The sequence below is a fragment of the Leguminivora glycinivorella genome, chromosome Z (genome assembly GCF_023078275.1).
Source record: "Leguminivora glycinivorella isolate SPB_JAAS2020 chromosome Z, LegGlyc_1.1, whole genome shotgun sequence".
NCBI lineage: Eukaryota > Metazoa > Arthropoda > Insecta > Lepidoptera > Tortricidae > Leguminivora > Leguminivora glycinivorella.
The window spans coordinates 11653779-11672461 of NC_062998.1; the positions used below are offsets into that span (position 1 = coordinate 11653779).

At 37.6% G+C, this 18683-nt stretch overlaps 2 protein-coding genes across 4 annotated transcripts in view; both read right to left on the minus strand.

The window, feature by feature from the left end:
* Positions 1–2412: 2412 nt before the first annotated feature.
* The window catches only part of LOC125241970 (protein FAM50 homolog), a 170074-nt gene continuing 153803 nt past the window's right edge, over positions 2413–18683 (minus strand). The window contains exons 4-5 of the mRNA XM_048150689.1: positions 4095–4201; positions 2413–2815 (exon numbers count right to left, since the gene is read on the minus strand). Coding sequence (XP_048006646.1) covers positions 2600–2815; positions 4095–4201 — 323 coding nt within the window. The 3' untranslated portion in view covers positions 2413–2599. The remainder of the gene's footprint in view (positions 2816–4094; positions 4202–18683) is intronic.
* On the minus strand, positions 8661–10517 carry LOC125241972 (histone H1C-like). Of its 3 annotated transcripts, none has more exons than XM_048150690.1 (2): positions 10425–10517; positions 8661–9437 (listed from the first exon to the last, which is right to left on the minus strand). In XM_048150690.1, exons 1-2 carry the CDS (start codon positions 10462–10464, stop codon positions 8926–8928), a joined length of 552 nt encoding a protein of 183 aa, XP_048006647.1. In that variant the 5' UTR covers positions 10465–10517; the 3' UTR covers positions 8661–8925. The 3 variants fall into 3 exon arrangements, 2 of the variants coding, with proteins under 2 accessions (XP_048006647.1, XP_048006648.1); XM_048150691.1 differs by lacking the exon at positions 10425–10517 and adding an exon at positions 9757–9848; XR_007178805.1 differs by lacking the exon at positions 8661–9437 and adding an exon at positions 9859–10129.

Sequence of the window (18683 nt, forward strand, 5' to 3'; positions counted from 1 at the left end):
TGACCCACTCGCTACGCTCAGTCGCTCATATCTTTCGCTTCCTCAGGTATCAATACTAGCACAAAAGGTTGTTGTTTACAACAACTTGCCCCCTTGTTAAATAACTTTTGTTCATATTCGGCAGTACTTCGTTGATATTCGGAGATAAACTCAGTTGACATCACAATCACTATTACGGTTTTGACGTTGACCCAAAGCACAGTATAATAAAGAATGCTATCGTACCTACAGTATGGCCACTCCCGTTCCCCGCTGAAAGTGCCGCCCACCCCCTTTCGGTTACCTCACAGTTACCGCCTGTCAAAAACGCGAACAGTCGACCTGTCATATTTTACTCATACAAGCATAGTACGCGTTCACCTACACGAGCTTAGACTGTGTGCTAGGAACGCGCCTCTTTCATATATCGCTAGTGTCCAAGGTGTGCCCAAAGTCCTCCTCATTATGGTAGGTATTGAATGAGACAGCTTCGCTCGCGTTCGATTCGCGTTAATTTCGAAAATCACGGAATGCTCCACACAGACTCCCCTCCCGTTCAGGGAAGAGGGGAGTAAGAAAATTGGCTTGCTACAATGTTCTCATGGTTCATATTCTTACTTAGTTAGAAAACATTTCAACAGCATTTATGATTTGATTGATAGTTTAATTACGGCGTAATCGTGTTGACAGAGCTTACGATTTGCAAATCCGTGGAGCAATCACATTATGATCATTTTAATCCAAGGAAAATCTTTGTGAATTTACAAATCTGTTTACCTAATGCAATGGGTGATCGTGATAGCTCGCTTCATCATCGCTTATTCATTAACGGTCAGGGCCGCAACCTTCGGATAGCAATGACCATTTACTGGATTTTTTATAAGGTTTAAGAAGAATTAACTAAACCGGTTCAGTTTACCAGATTATTCATGTAAGTACGTCGGCAATGTGTGAACGGTCGCTAACAGAGCGGCGAAGCTCGAAGGTTATCAGAAATTACAATGGACACGCCTCTGTCTATAGTCTAAGCGTTAGAATGAGTGTTTAGATATTTTTTCCCCTCACTAGCTCGGAAACACGTGTTTTGTCCTTTCATACCAGCGGGTAAAAACGCATTTTATCCACTAGTGGGTAAAGTAATTTGACCTTGAATAAAGTCAAATTAACTGTTTTAAAATTGATAAAAGTAGGTGAATCTACTAAAAAAGACGATTTACCACCTGTGGAACTACCTACTGGAAGCAGTGATAAACGCATTTTTTGCGTTGCAGTTTCCTCGCTATAGCGAGTGATACCTATAGGTAGTGAGGGGAAAAGTTTTGTGTTGCACTCGGGTGTAAATGTATTTTACTTCTCGTGTGTTGAAAAACTCGGCAAGTTCAGGATTCTATTCTCGAACCACTCGCTTCGCTCGTGGTTCAATTCCACACTCGGCGTTAAAATACAACTTTGCCCCCTCGCTATTCTGATGGCGGCTGTTAAAGGTCTGCAATAATGTTGACGAACTTCGGTTGTATTTTTAGATGGAAACGTCCTTAACGCACTCGAAGCTAAAGCTTAAAATCTCCAACCCTTCGTGTTGCGGTTGCGTTGCGGGCGTCCATGAGCGGCAGTGATCGCTTGCCATCAGGCGACCTGTCTGCTCGTTTACCTTTTATCTCATCAAAAACACATAGATATTGTGTAACAGCCCTGATGTGAACGCAGCCCGTTGGGTGAAGAAGCTAGATATAAAATTGTAGTCCTTAAGTTGATAATAGTTTGTTAGTAAGCGACCAGTTTATAGCCATACGATTAAATAAATAAACAGTAAGTACGATACAAAAGAAAATTTTAATAGTTTATCGTACACATGAGAAAAATATGTAAGTACCTATTACCTACTAAGCATGCTCAAGTGCTGAACCGTATCACATTCTGCTTTATATGATAATATTTACTTAGTATAATATTAAATTTGCTGAATAAATGAATACCGTACCTACGGAAACTATTGCAATTCGTAGATATACCATTTATTTTCACCACACCAACTGTTTAAAGGTTCTCTTGATTATTTTTTTCGAAAACTGATAGCAATATTGCACTTTATTCACACTACTATCCACAGGACAAAGCAATTTCAAACAAATTTTAACTTGATGTTTTAAGCTGCTGGCTGGGAAGATAATAATAAATTTTAATAAATTGTTGGATTTGAGTCCACCTCAGAGAGGGTGTAGTGGACTGTTTAGTGTGTTTCACATTATCCGATTCCATATCGGATGTAGGACCGATATCCCATACGTTACAGGCGCCATCTTAGATTTTTTCTATTGAAATCCTTTGACATCCGATATCGGATCGGATAATGTGAAAACGGACTTATCAGAAGACATAGAACTAATAGATGGAATTAGAAGGCTTTCAATTCACTTTGGCAAATTTATTGAAACTACACATGTAAATAAGTCAATCGACAAGATCAACAAGTTGATCTGATCACAAAAAAATAGGACCTCCTATTATGATCACAAATAACAGAAAATTAAAAAAACAGGCATTTATCACTAATAGTTTCCCACCAAGATGCCCCCAAATCTGCAATAATATAAAAAATAAAATACATAGATGTGACCGTTTAGCAGGCACCGGAGGACCCGTACGAAGTAACTTCAACTGCAGGGTTCACTTTATAACCGACGATGTGGAACTTTCCAATAGTTTCACCCAGGAAGAACCACAATCCAACTTCGATTGAAACGAGGATCAAAAGCCAAGCTTGCTTCACGGTGAGGTTGTTGTAGCCTTTTTTCTGTATAAAGTCTTTTACTATACCGATCTCCTGTTTGAGTTTCTGCAAAATACAATAGGTAACAGTGAATAAGATGAACTCTTAATAAAATTGACCTAAGATGGCAGGTTCAGCAGACCAAGCAATAATATTATGAAATTTTCAACATAGTTAATCGTGGTGCCAGTCGTCCGATCTACTTTTATTAGTTAGGTACTTATCCACCTAAGTACTCTGTAAGGATTTATAACGAACTAGCTTTTGCCCGCGGCTTCGCTCGCGTTAGAAAGAGACAAAAAGTAGCCTGACGACCGGTCTGGCCTAGCGTGTAGTGACCCTGCCTGCTAAGCCGTGGTCCCGAGTTCGAATCCCGGTAAGGGCATTTATTTGTGTGATTATCACAGATATTTGTTCCTGAGTCATGGTGATTTTCTATATATATAAGTATGTATTTATCTATATAAGTAAGTATATATGTCGTCGCCTAGCTCCCATAGTACAAGCTTTGCTTAGTTTGGGGCTAAGTTGATCTGTGTAAGGTGTCCCCCAATATTTATTTATTTTATTTATTTATATTTATGTCACTCTCCATCTCTTCAACTATTTCCACTTAAAAAATCACGACAATTTTCGTCGCTCCGTTTTGCCGTGAAGGACGGACAAACAAACTGACACACACACTTTCCCATTTATAATATTAGTATGGATAACCGAAACTGTAACAATCACAAATACCTACACATAAAGTGATCTCATGAAGAGTCGTACATTATTTCTTAATTTTACAAGAAAGTACTTCAAATGCTTTAAACTAAGTCCTACCTAAGAAATGCCAACAAGATGCGGGCGGCTTCAGTCATGCACTAAGCGAATTGGGTATTCGTGGCAGATTTCCGATTCAAAACACAAACAAAAACACAAAATCAAACGCGTAATGCGATTAAACAAATTCATGAATTCAAAACGTGATAGTACTATAAATTAAGTATATATTTTTCAAACGAATTGTTTAGTATTTACACAAGTCACTTATTATTATTATAAATGGGCTTATTCTTGGCCACAGACTAGACAAAGGCCAAGACGTGGCCTACGATGGAGTGAGCTCGCCCAGAAGATGCCTGTTCACTCTTGATTTGAAGGTTGCCGGGTTATATGAGCTCGGAAATATAGCCGCCGGCAAGGAATTCCACTCCTTGGCAGTGCGCATAAGAAAAGTAGAAGCAAAGCGCTTCGTGCGTATTCGTGGTACCAAGTAAGGATGGAGACCGGCCGTGCGTGTAAGAGTAATAATTAGTGTTGCATGAAACAGTAGCCTAAGTAGTAGAAAAGTTTTACAAACCGCCATTTCACCCATGCTTGCCGGGGGTGCCATTTCCAACCTGTAATATCCTTTGGCAACCCGCATCTTAGCTGCCAACTCCGACTTCGAGGCACGCTCCGCCTTTTCTGTGATAAGAAGCAAATGTAACATAATTTTGTACAATAGTTATTTGTTTTATAAGGGGGCAAAGTTGTTGTTTAACCGCACGTGTTATTATGTATTGTGGATAAAATGCAATTTTGCTATCTGTTTTCGAATAGCAAAGAAAGCCTTTATCAGTTGGTGTGGTGAAAAATACATTTTTAGGATGTTTGATATAAGCTTGCTTGCTTGTGTGGTGACGGATTAAAATTTCACCCGCCCCCCCCCCCCCTTCTTCCCGTGGGTGTCGTAGAAGGCGAATGTGAGATATCCCCATGTATGGGAATTGTGGCGTAGGCGAGAAGCTGGCAACCTGCCACAGCAATGTCACAGTTTCGTTTTCTTTCACTCCCTTATTTGCCATGAGTGGCACTGAAGCTTTAGTAGGTTTATATGCTCTGCCCATCCCTTTATGGGATACAGGCGTGATTGTGTGTATGTACCTATGTATGATATAGGCTCGCTGATTCTAGGTACTTTTCTTTGAATAGGCACATAAAAGTCATCCAGAAAAATGAAAAAAGTCCAAAAAGTTCTGTAGATGAGTATATTAATAATAATTATGTGCACCGCATTGTTTTGTGACGGAGTTCTTAATGGCAGCAGTAAGAACAACTTTATGGAATGTCTATGGAATATCAAGCAAATCTTGTCACTAAAAGCCTTCGCCCCTGCATTTTTTATTTTTTCCGCCTTTTTTAGTGAAATACATAATTCATTTTAGATCTCATAAGTATGCTCATTTCCATACTGACAACATCAAGTAGGCACCTACTCGTACTGTAGCGATTAGTAACAGCAAAGAGGATCGAGTATTATAGAGATTTACTGTCAAAGTAAAATGTATAATCACAGTGCATACTTAGACTGCCATCTCTCGACACAGGCTTAAAACTTTTGAACCTCAGTTTTGACTACAGATGCACCGAATATTCGGTTACTATTCGGTATCTGGCCTATTCGGCCCTTATTTTAATATTCGGCCGGATACCGGATAGTGACGTAGGTACTATCCGGCCGGATACCGGATGTGCTATTTATGATTGAATGATTTTGGAGTAAACAAATTAAATGTAAAAAAAATCAGTTACTGTTATAATACTTATAATCATAACCCTTTATTATTAAAAAAAAAAAACATTTAAACAAAAACGGACGCCGCGCGAAGTTCACTACGAAACAAGTCAAACCTGCACGACGCGCCCACTCTCTGCTTAAATTGTAGGTAAAATTCTGCTGCCCGAATATTCGGCGGCCGGATACCGAATATTCGGCCGATGGTTAGGCCGAATATTCGGTATCCGGTATCCGGCCAAACAACTATTCATTGCATCTCTAGTTTTGACAATTTGGCCCATATTAGCTTGAAATGTGTTAAAATGTCAAATATTAATATTAGCGCCATCTAGCCGAGCGTCGCCCAAAGGTGTATCGCCATCTAGGTCACAGTACCTTTTTAGGGTTCCGTACCAAAAAGGTACAACAGGAACCCTTATGGTGCGACTCTGTCCGTCTGTCACATTGTTAAATATCTCGAGAACTACTTATGCTATCAATATGAAATTTGGAATAGTTATAAACATTGTGAACTTCTACAAGTTGAAAGATTTTTTTTTTTAATTAATTAATATAAATGATAGAAAATGGCCAAAATGAAAGGGGGGCAAACTGAAAATTTCAAGTAACTAGGTCAAGTGGGGTATCGTTAGAAAGAGCTCAAACTGTACATATCAAAAATATTTTTTACAATTTTTTGGTTGTGGAAAAAAAAATGTTTTTTGAAGGAAAATGTAAAAAAAATACCGTTCCCCCCCTTATCTCCGAAGTTTACCAACATAAATTTATGAAATTTTCACCAAACATGGCTATTATAATGAATATTACAGGAAAAAACAATGAAATTACCTGCTGCTGCAAATAGAGGCAAAATGGTTAAAATCGGTTTATGTAATAAACAATTATTCCATAAAAATCATCCTCCATACTAGCTCGCGCGCATTAGTTTACTCAATTTGCCGATAGATGTCGCTGTACGTTGAACGCTCATTTCCTACATCGCGTTTTTCCTGATATAATGAGGTCGGTTCAGGAGCGTCCTTGCGACATGTCGTAATAAGTCGTAAACTATTGAAGTCGAATGAATAGTCTTGATTTTAATTTGGACGTTGTCTAACAATAAAATTGTATATTACTCGTAAAATATTACTTGTTATGTGGGAAATTGAGTCTTGAGGGATTTAGTCAAATCTGTAGAGTTCTATGAATAACATTTTGATGATTCAACTATTGAAAGTTTGTACGGAACCCTCGGTGAGCGAGTCCGACTCGCACTTGACCGGTTTTTTCTGTATGGTTTTGAGGTAGGTACGTTTTTTTCTTAGACTTTAGTCTTTGGTGACAGGTAGCATCCACGACATACATATTATTGGAGTAGGTGCCTACACTAGTTAGTTACCTGTATGATAATGAAGGCATGTTTTGATACATTTAGCTACCTATCTAAATATATAAATAAAAAATATTATAGGACATTCTTACACAGATTGAATGAGGCCCACGGTAAGCTCAAGAAGGCTTGTGTTGTGGGTACTCAGTACAACGATATATATAATATATAAATACTTATATTACATAGAAAACATCCATGACTCAGGAACAAATGTCTGTGCTCATCATACAAATAAATGCCCTTACCGGGATTCGAACCCGGGACCGCGGCGTAGCAGGCAGGGTCACTACCGACTGCGCCAGACCGGTCGTCGTTTTATATATCTAAATATATAAAAGAAGAAACTGACTGACTGACTGGCTGACTGACATATCAATGCACAGCCGAAACCGCTGGTCCTAGAGATTCCAAATTTGGCACATAGGTTTCTTATAAGGTGACGAGGAGCACTAAGGAAGGATTTTTCAAAATTCACCTCCTAAGGGGGTGAAATGGGGTCCAAAGTTTGTATGGGAAAATAAGATTATTACGCGGGCGAAGATGCGGGAAAAAGCTAGTTTATTATATGGCACGGTAAAATATGATCATCACTTAAGGGTTGGTGCCTACCTTACTCTTTACTCTGCTTTCGCTTAAAATCAAAGTATAAGTATGCCTAGTACTTATTACCTTTAATAAGTTCCACAAGTTGATTTACTTTTCTGTTTCTGAAGACTTCACCCTTGTACACTTCCGCCAGTTCTTGAAAGAGTTGCATGCGGTTTCCTTAAATAATATGGAAAACTAAATCAATCAAGTAGGTACCATGACAAAACCGATTATATAACATACATAACAGCCCAGTGTTGGAGCACCATAATTGATTTTTATAACATTCAGCTGATTCAGCATCACGACCATAAAATCAAAACATATGGTGATAACTGGTACAGAATACCTTGTGGCATTAAGACCGCTTTTGTATTGTACGATAAGTTTTCTTCTGTGAAATTAAATATAAATAAATAGCATAGCAAAGATAGTTTAGTATTTATAATTGAATTGTGTAAAGAAAAATTAAGTTTAACTTAACTTACTAAGAGATCCAGCTAAAGATTTCGCGTGTGCAGCCATATTTATTACGCTGGTGGCAGATTTATTTATCTAAATATAACTGTTTTCAGAATATTTTAGAAATTTTGAAACCACACGGCAGGTCTCAGTGACATCTCAGTGACACAATATTGTGACAGCATTGTAATTTCAAATATTTTATTTTTAACTTTATTGCAGCCTCCACCTCAACTCAATCTCATTTTATTATGCTTAACATGGAATGCAAAGAGCATTGAATCACTACTTGATGGAATGTAGAAATAATTCTAAATTATTTCAAATATTTTATTTTTAACTTTATTGCAGCCTCAACCTCAACTCAATCTCATTTTATTATGCTTAACATGGAATGCAAAGAGCATTGAATCACTACTTGATGGAACGTAGAAATAATTCTAAATTATTTCTATTCTTCATGATTATTAGATAAGTTTCTTTCCTGACACAGAAATCATTCGGTATTCCGGACCTTTGGGAGCCAACACGTAGAGGCCCTTTTGACACTGTAAGGGTATAAACATTACCTACACTTGCCCACACTGAGCCGACGCAGACGAAGCAACCGTCAGGGTGTAAAGCAAGTGTAAGGACTATTTTGAGAGTTAAGTAATGGAATCTAATTTGTATGTCTATCACTTTCATGCTATTGAATGAAAGTGATAGACTAAACTCTGCTATGGGATATGGGGATAAAACACCGGACGCCTGCCTTATCCATACTAATATAATAAATGGGAAAGTCTGTGTGTCTGTTTGTTTGTCCGCCTTTCACGGCAAAACAGAGCGACGAATTGACGTGATTTTTTAAGTGTAGATAGTTGAAGGGATGGAGAGTGACATAGGCTACTTTTTGTCTCTTTGCAACACAAAGACGTGGTAGGACGTGGGGACGTGTTTATTGATACACAACATAAAGTCATAAAGACATTGAAAGTTACTACAACATTCTCGGTAGGTTGAACGAAAAACAATCGAGCAAATTATACATTATTAAGTTACACACAAACCATGCACAAGAGTAATCAATCAAAGTCGTCGATTATCCTTCAGCTCTCTTCGAGTATAAGTATGCCAAAATAACTTCGGAACTAAAAATCAAATTTATTATTATAGGTATTAAAATAAACATTCACAACAATTCAACACACGCCAATCTCATGCAGTTTATTTCTTTGCCTTCGGTGGATCCGGCTTCTTAGCCTCAGGTTTTTTGGCTTCGGGTTTTTTAGCTTCAGGCTTTTTGGCCTCAGGCTTTTTCGCCTCAGGTTTAGCAGCTGCTTTAGGAGCAGCTTTTGCAGGCTCAGCGGCTTTAGGCTTTGCCTTTTCTTCTGCAGGTTTTGCTTTTGTCGCTTGAGCTTTTGCGGCTTGTTTTTCTTTTGCCGCAGCTAAAGCCTTGGCTTTTTCCTCTGCTGCTTGTTTAGCTTCGGCCGCAGCTTTTGCTTGCTTGGCCTTAAGTGCATCTTCTAAAGCTTTTTTCTTCAGAGCGGCAGCTGCGTCGATCGCATTTATTGCTGATCGCAGCATCGCAATTATACTATTACCGATAGCGCCTCCAAAATTTTCTATAGTTTTTCCTCCAATTCCTTGAAAAAAACTTTGTGTCATAGGTGGCACCATTTCTACTCTGGCGTAATGCCATGCTTGTGAGACACATGGTTTTGCGGCCTCGCATATATCTTGAAAAGAAATGACATTAATCATTATTTTAGTATTAAAGCATGATATACTTACCTACACCGTGTTTAGTTTGTTTTCCGTTAAATTCGACACGCAGTAACAAATAATATTATTAGGAAGTGGAAGTGAAGTAAAGGATTTCACAAACGTGTTCAGTAATTAAATTTATTTTTTAATAATTCGATAACCATAACAGTTAAGACGCTAGTTTCTTAGAGAGTTAATTGAATATAGTATTTGACCTAAAGAACCTTCCCTTAAAGTTAACGGAATTCAATAAAAACACGGTGTATATTACATTTCAAATGATTTACGTACAATATTCTATTACATGGTTAGCGACTTCATTTTGTATCTTCTAACTTAAAAACATTATTTGTAAATAAACAGCAGGGCCCCAGAATTTCACATTTTTCACAACACTAGCAACGAGAAGACGAAGACGATCCACTTCCTAATTTTTGATTAACTTTTTCTAATTCTTTTTCAAGGTACTCTTTTTCTCCTTCTAATTGGCGATCTCGTAATACTCCCATTTTATCAATTAATAAATCGGTAGTTCTTGACATGCCATGTTCTAATTTCTCTATAACTGTATTGTCAACTATAGGTCGAGCGGCAGTGCCAGCGATCCGGGATTTAGCGAAATACCAAAAGTTTGATAAAGGTCCTCTCACGGTCTTTATAGAAACTGCAACAAAACAAATTCTGGTTTATTTTCAATGAAACATATCAACACAATTCAAGCTGCTCAAAAATATATTTTTAATGTCTATACATATGAGATCCTTATTCACTCTGCTATTTTTTGGCCACAAGTACTTGTAAAAATATAAATAAACATACAAATGATTAGATTTAATGACTCCGAGTAATACGGTTACATAAAACAATTTCGGAGAAACCGTCAACTACTTAAATATTTGTTTTGCCACAGTTTCTTTAGTGCCAGTCAAACTATCTGTGAAAAAGTAAATTGAACATACTTAGAGCTAAGTCCAGTGCGATTCGGATTGACCTGGCCATAACAATTTATTTGTGAGGTGTTTCAGTTTTTGGTAAAAATTATGGGACTGCCATTACTGTTTGTTGTAATTTGATTGACAGTGACAAAGGTGACGTTGGTGATTTTTATTTTATTTTTAAAAGACAAATCTGCTGTACTTTTTTAGTAAAAAGTAGGTAGGTACAGTCTGACCGAAAAGAGTAGAAATTAATAATGGTAACATTCATCCCTTTCAAATCAAGAATCTTATATAATATTCTTATGTATATAAGATTCTTGTTTCAAATCAATATAGTTTATGGATGGTTTATGGTATATTTGACATATTGTAAAAATCAAGTAAAAATGTCACTTTTATGTCTACTGTGCGAAATAAAGCGTTGGTGTCTTTGAAAATGGTGTATTAGGTAGTTAATTATCAAGTGATAAGTATTACTACAAATACAACATAATCAATGTTGGAGGTAGCCATTTTCAAAAGTCTGGAGTGCTAAGGAATAGGTTAAGGGCTCGGACGTGGCTCAGAAGCATGTAGACACTTAAGTGACCTATTAGTTGACCTATTCCTTAGCACTCCAGACTTTCGACTTCTGCAGGGCAAGCACATGAGGGGCGCGACCGCGACAGGATCCCACGAAGTTCCATTTCTAAATGTACGCAGTGAGTCTGTAGTCTACCATCAACACCATCACCTTTTTTTTTAAAACGAGGGGAAATGCTTTACAGCATCCCACGAAGTTCCATTTCTAAATGTACGCAGTGAGCCTGTTGTCTACCATCAACACCATCACCTTTTTTTTTAAACGAGGGGAAATGCTTTACAGGATCCCACGAAGTTCCATTTCTAAATGTACGCAGTGAGCCTGTAGTCTACCAACAACACCATCACCTTTTTTTTTTTTTTTTTTTTTTTTTTTAAACGAGGGGAAATGCTTTACAGGATCCCACGAAGTTCCATTTCTAAATGTACGCAGTGAGCCTGTAGTCTACCAACAACACCATCACCTTTTTTTTAACGAGGGGAAATGCTTTACGCATACCAATCCAGGCGCAGGGACCGGCCTGGGATGGTTATGTGGGACTCCCATAGAGGCTAATGAGCCCCATGGTTTACCCACTAAAACCCCTCGATTGCCGCCTCAGGGCTATAGGACGAGGTCGCAGGCGCGTTTCGGCACTCCTCCGCAAATCCATACTATCACCTGTGTCTACCCTGATGTTGTCGGCGTGAGTATCTTGTGCTACTAGATGTACATTTTAGGCATTTTAGCGAGTCCACCACTTGCTTTTTACACGCGAGATCTAATGCATGTTAATGCAATGTAACTATTTCGAGCCTGTGTTTGCGCTTCTACGATCAAATCAAATGCATCATTTTTAATAGGAATCAATTTAAGTAGGTATACATACACCCTTTGAGGTAAAGCAAGCAGAGACGCGATAGTTTCTAAGCAATTTAATGATTATCTAGCAATTTAATTGATATTTTATTAATCACTAGCTTTAACTTTAAATATACATATAGGTAATTTAAATAAGAACACGAATACCTAATTAAAAACGAATTGTCTAAATAGTGACTTGCCACCATCTACTAAATTACGTAAATCGCAAACGATCAAATTACCGAATGAAGTCCTATCAAACACATTAAGCAATGATGATTTGCGAATCCGCTGAACGAATCGTTGACCCAAATCAATTGTCTTGTGTTCTCTGTGGGGCTACCATGAAGTACTAATGCCGTTCAGTTTAGGTCGAAAGACTGGGACACAGCTATACCAGATTAGCTCCGTCCCTCTCTCTCAAACTAAACTGAACTACTTTAGTACTTCATGGTAGCCCCTCTGCTCGCCACATGCGGGGCACTGATGAAACGGTTATTGTACGATACCTATAGAAATGTAGGTCGTCATTTTTGATATTATTTACAGCGATAAAGCTTTTGGATCCTATACATATAGTATGTATATAGTAGTCTGATTTTTAGTTTTACACACCGGACCGTACCTTAGGACCGTAGAACTCTTATAGTACATAGTGCAACATGGAAGGTAACCATATTGCAAACGAGTGTGTTTATTCACGACAGCCATAGGCTGGTCAATTAAAGATAAAGAATATTTTGCAAAATTCTTATCTCCTGAGTTAAAAAACGAAAAAGAAACACCCGGGGAAAAATCATAAGGCAAAAACTTCAACGTCGGCGTTGCAGCGAGTAGTGTTTACGTGTATTCTGGACACGTAGATAAAGTAACAACTTTTAACATCAGATCTGATGAAAAAAATGTTAATTTTTAAGTCAGTGTCACGGCTGTCATCATCTAACCGAGCATATATATTTTTCTTCAAGTTCATTTTTCTTGAAGTTTCAGATGTGAAGCTGAGGCGGTGGTAGCCAAGTAGATATGACGTCTGTCAACCGGAGGAAAACCTCTGTGATGAAATGAAGAAGAAAAAGGTGTATGAGCAGTTCCCATTCCACATTGGACTATCATGGGGACTCCCCGAGCCCTCTTACAGTGAAAGGACGCCTGTACCCAGCAGTGGGATGAATATTCGTACTTAAGGACTCAATCAATTATTATTTTAAGGTACTTACGTCTTTTCTTAGACTTTATTTAAAAGGTACCTTGTCATTGTAGTCCTAAGGCACCCTGGAGGTGCAAAGGGCCTTCACAAGCTCGCGCCACGCCTTCCTATCTTCAGCGACGCTCGTGGCCCCGCTCCAGGTCAAACCAGCCGCTCGTAGCTCATTTTCGACGGACCGCTTACATGAGTCATGAGTGAACCGGGCGCTCGGGGCCACGGCTTGCAATTTGCGGTATTATTTATAAAATACGAGGTTATTGATAATTGATAAAATCTTTGATCTTCCTGATATCATAATATAGTTAGCTAAATATGCTTGCTGAAATTGACAATTCTTTTATTATGATTTTATGATCAATTTATATAATTATTGCCATCATACCTACACGTGTCTGTGTTGACAAGAGGTTTCAATTTACGACCGAGGAAGTGGTTGAATCGTAGGTAACTTAATAGGGTTATTAGTTACGTAAACATAATTATGTATATCAGTTCGTAATCATGCGTGTTACCAATGTGGTTTGAAAAAAACTGGGCTATGCGGGTATTTTGTACCAGTACCTATGCAAAATTATTCCTTTTTTTCTGGTATATGGCATGGATACTTGGGTACTATAATAAAAATATTTTCAGTATACCTACATACATTAATTACATTATGGTGTTTCTTTCCAAAATTACTATCAGACATCCTTAATAACTTACCTATCTACATTTATAGATAAATCTGTACAGTTCACAGTCTGCAGAAATATCAAAGTTTAATAATTTTTTTTGTATGGACACACATCTCTTTTATTGATCCGATACTTTTGGTGCTAACTGTACATTTCTTGTCAGGTTGATACGATAATAAGCGCTGGTGGCCTAGCAGTAAGAGCGTGCGACATTCGATCCGGAGGTCGCGGGTTCGAAACCAAGCTGGTACCAGTTTTTCGGAATTTAGTCAGTCTCTTTTTGGTGAAGGAAAACATCGTACTTGTACAAACCCTACACCGACACTTAGTGCGTTTTCACATTATCCTATCCGATATCGGATGTCGGACCGATTGCCCATACATTACAGGCGCCATCTTGGATTTTTTCCATTGAAATTTTTCCGACATCCGATATCGGATCGGATAAAGTGAAAACGCACTTAGGGTATGCTAGAACTAGAAAATTAGAAATAAGTACTAGAATATATCACTCATATCCCTTTCTGATAAATAGGTATAATAAGTAGGTAGTTCCTTTCCTAATTCATCCACTACATTTATCATATCAAGTAAAAAAAAAGTATTAGTAAAAAAACCAAATTAGCCATTAAATTAGACAAGGCGATGGGGACCGTGCGCGACGACAACGCCACGTGACAGTGACAATATTGTAACCGCTGTGAAGCGAGAAGTAAGTAAACATTGTGAAAAAATTAATGAAATCTTGTGCTATTTTACTACATTAGACAATTTTGGACGATGGTGGTTACAAACATTATCGCCAATAACATTAAATCGTTGTTTTCAGTGAGAAATTAACAAACTGGTGACTAAAACGGGGTTTCGTGCCATCGCTCAAGAAAGTATTTTCCAACCTGAGACGATGAATAAAGGCAATAAATTGATGCTAGCTGGGCATTTTCTACAGATTGAAGACATTATTCCACCATTTATACCTATGTGCAATAAAGTATAAATAAATCATTGGCTTTTGAAATAGTTGATCAGTTCACTGCTATCCTGTCATTTTCATAGGCTAATTACTTATAGGAATTATAAATATCATTGCAGGGTACAGGGTTTATTGTAAAATAAAAACAAACTTGCTATAATAACGTTTAATTATAATATTACCTACATTACAAAAACTTGTTTCATTTACTTGAAAATATTGGAGGTTTACCAGATATCACATCAAATACATATTACTGAGGCACCTCGGACACTGGCGATCAAATATTGGCAGGGTGCAAAGCGGGTGGAGGTGGTAGCTAAAACGATCACAGCGCTCACTACGGCCAAAATTGACATCTTAGTCGCTGACTTGCGCTGTCAAATCCATATTGCAGTAAACATTTTCATGTCGTTTTTGAGATAAATTTAATACGGGCCCAGTAAAATTTGTTATGGCGAATTGTAATAACTCCAAGAAAAGTAGCGACTAAATTCTAGCTATTTCCAAGACCGTATTGGAAACGAAACCGCCGTTTAAGTGAATAGTTGCCGTAAGAAGAAAAGTGTCGTCCAATCTCTGAAGTTTTACTTAAAGTGCGTAATCAATTGATACAAGTATTGAATTGAATTTAAGGTGAATTTATAGTGCAAATTTTATTGGAGGTAGAAAAGCCGACGTGGAAGCCAATCCCAGTTATGTTCGAAATCATTTTATTTGTTTCCTCATCTGTGCTCCTGTTTACAAACCAAAACGGATTGACGAAAATGCGTAAATATCGAGGTTTCAATGGGAAGAAGGAGCACGAGAACAATAGAAGCAGAAGCAGTCCATCCACTGAAGGCTTATCACATTTTAAATAAAATTCCTGAGAACCGCATTCATGATTGTATTTGATGTGATATCTGGTAAACCTCCAATATTTTCAAGTAAATGAAACAAGTTTTTGTAATGTATATTATAATTAAACGTTATTATAGCCAGTTTGTTTTTATTTTACAATAAACCCTGTACCCTGCAATGATATTTATTTACCTATATTATAGTTAGCCTATGAAAATGACAGGATAGCAGTGAACTGATCAACTATTTCAAAAGCCAATGATTTATTTATACTTTATTGTACATAGGTATAAATGGTGGAATAATGTCTTCAATCTGTAGAAAATGCCCAGCTAGCACCAATTTATTGCCTTTATTCATCGTCTCAGGTTGGAAAATGATTTCGTGAGCGATGGCACGAAACCCCGTTTTAGTCACCAGTTTGTTAATTTCTCACTGAAAACAACGATTTTAATGTTATTGGCGACAATGTTGTAACCGCCATCGTCCAAAATTGTCTAATGTAGTAAAATAGCACAAGATTTCATTATTTTTTTCACAATGTTTACTTACTCCTTGCTTCACAGCGGTTACAATATTGTCACTGTCACGTGGCGTTGTCGTCGCGCACGGTCCCAATATGAAAGAGGCGCGTTCCTAGCACACAGTCTAAGCTCGTGTAGGTGAACGCGTACTATGCTTGTATGAGTGAAATACGACAGGTCGACTATTCGCGTGTCTGACAGGCGGTAACTGTGAGGTTACCGAGAGGGGGTGGGCGGCACTTTCAGCGGGGAGCGGAAGTGGCCATACTGTACGATACTTAGTACTCTTTAATACTGTGACTGAGGTTTCTTGGATGAAGATCAATATTCGTGGAGTTTAGGGACCCTGACGAAGTTTTATTTGTTGGTTCTCGTAATAGGTAGGTAGGTAAATAATTAATGGTGTAATGTTTTATTTATTACATTTAATTATTATGCAGAGTTTCCTTTACCGCTAGTTAGCCGGATAATATGTATATTAAAATGCCATAATTGACATAGTTTCAGTGTAGATAAATAATTTCATATAAACACACACGCATTTGATTTTTCAACTTGGAATTTCCTTGGAAAATCACCTTAACTTCTATTCGATTTCGTTGACTGTTAGTCTGTTTTCATCCGATCCGATACCGGATGTCGGAAGGATTTCAATGGAAAAAAAATCCAAGATGTCGCGTGTAATGTATCATACATTACACGCGACATCTTGGTGTATGGCATATCGGTCCTACATCCGATATCGGGTCGGATAATGTGAAAACGCACTACACGTACCTACGTCAGTTATTTACATTGTGTGGGTGGTCGGTCACTGTAATGCCCTAGTAGAAATTTACATTGTTTGGGTGGTCGGTCAGTGTAATGCCCTAGTAGAAACTGTATGTTTACAGAACTTGCTCAAAATTGTCACTTTCCCCGTTTGATGTAACCTTTATTTATCTGGTTACGCAAAGTCCCCCATTAGCACTATTATCGTTTTTGACTGTGACCTGGCTGGTATTAACACCTAGTAATATTTGAGCGTGCACGGGAAAACGTCCCACTTTGTCGATTGCTGTAAGCCACTTTGTCAGTTTATTCATATAAAGATACAAGTAAATCTCATCTTAATGGTAACCGACAAAGTGGGACGTTTTACTAAACACACTCACATATGGTGACAATAAGTGTGTGGTAAAATCACACAATACTTAGCATTTTAGACCTTGTAGTGGTTTTGGCTTGTTTTTGTTAATATTTTTCGTTTTCGGCAGCTACGCTCTAAAAACTATGGCATCTGACATAAGTCTGACATTAAAATAGTATTTTATACAATCGTGATTTAATACAGAGCTTTTCAGTCGAGTACGGCCTAATAGTACAATACCTACGAAAGTGAAAAGCTCAATTATATAACTATGGTATACAATACTTTTCTATGAGTTCTTCATCTTCAATGGGCGAACAATATCATCATTCAAGCTAAAATGAATGTTAATAGCGTCGTTCACCGTTGTATCAACATCGAGTTTCCTGGCAAGCAATTGTTTGTAATAACTGTCTCTGATTGGTCGATAACGTGATAGATAAAAAAATGTGTTTCAGATGCAGAAAAATTTGCCAGGTATCGCAAATTAGTATAGAACTTGTACGAAGTTCTATTTTTGAAATTATTATAGTTAAGAGGATACGGTAGCGAAAATGCTAAAATGGAAAGGATCCCCTTTTCAACTTGGGAATTTTAGTTAAATATACAAGTGTTATTAACTAGATTTATCGAAAAAAAATTGTCCATTAAGAACAACTCAGTCAAAAGATATTTCAAAAAAATCTTTAAAATCGAGGTTCCGCTCTCGACTCTTTCCTCCTTCAAAACTTAATCAATCGGAACGAAATTTGAGAATCTGAATAACAATGAAATAATCTATGTCGGACCGTTTCGCTTTTTTGGTTAATTGTTACCAATCTTGAGTATCACACCTTTTTTTGCGCCACAATGAAAAAGGCCGTTTTTGGAATTTTTTGATTGGCTCTAGAATCTTTAAAAAGCAGAATATTAAAAACATCAAAACGGTCCGACACAGATAAAAATAATAACAATCTGTGTTGAAAAAATCATTGCTCTATCTTCAAAAACCAGGGAGGAAATAGTCGAGAGCGTTTGTATGGAAAATTTACCCCTACCGTATCGTCTTAACTAAAGTGAAGTGTAATGAAATACCTATTATAGTTGACTTAGTGTCAAAGACTATCCAACACTGAAAAGCCAGCACTTATAGTTTAGTACGAGGTGACCTAATTGACAGATTAAAGTCGACGAGTAGAAAAAGTGTCTGTTGAAATGTAAGGCAATGCGGCTACTACGGACCATGGGTTCGGATCGGATTCGGATCGGACATAGTGCGAAACCGCTCTCACCTACTCTACGAGTATACAGGTAATATAAATTATTGTAAGAAATACATAAACACGCTTATTGCAAATTTTCCATTAAAGTAATTTGTATAACACTTTGCGGGTATTTAATAAGGCATAAAGGAAGAAGGAGCTTATACTATTTATTGCCGCAAAACGAGCTCCTGTAGCAGGGGTTTACCAAAGAACCGGCCAAGTGCGAGTCGGACTCGCGCGCAAAAGGTTCCGTACCA

Bases quoted from the DNA above. Each gene is read 5' to 3' on its own strand.
- LOC125241972 (XM_048150690.1), bottom strand. From the start codon at position 10,464: ATGGCCAGGTCAATCCGAATCGCACTGGACTTAGCTCTAA. The intron at 9,438-10,424 runs GTATGTTCAATT...TTTCTTTTCAAG, and splicing joins CGCACTGGACTTAGCTCTAA to ATATATGCGAGGCCGCAAAA.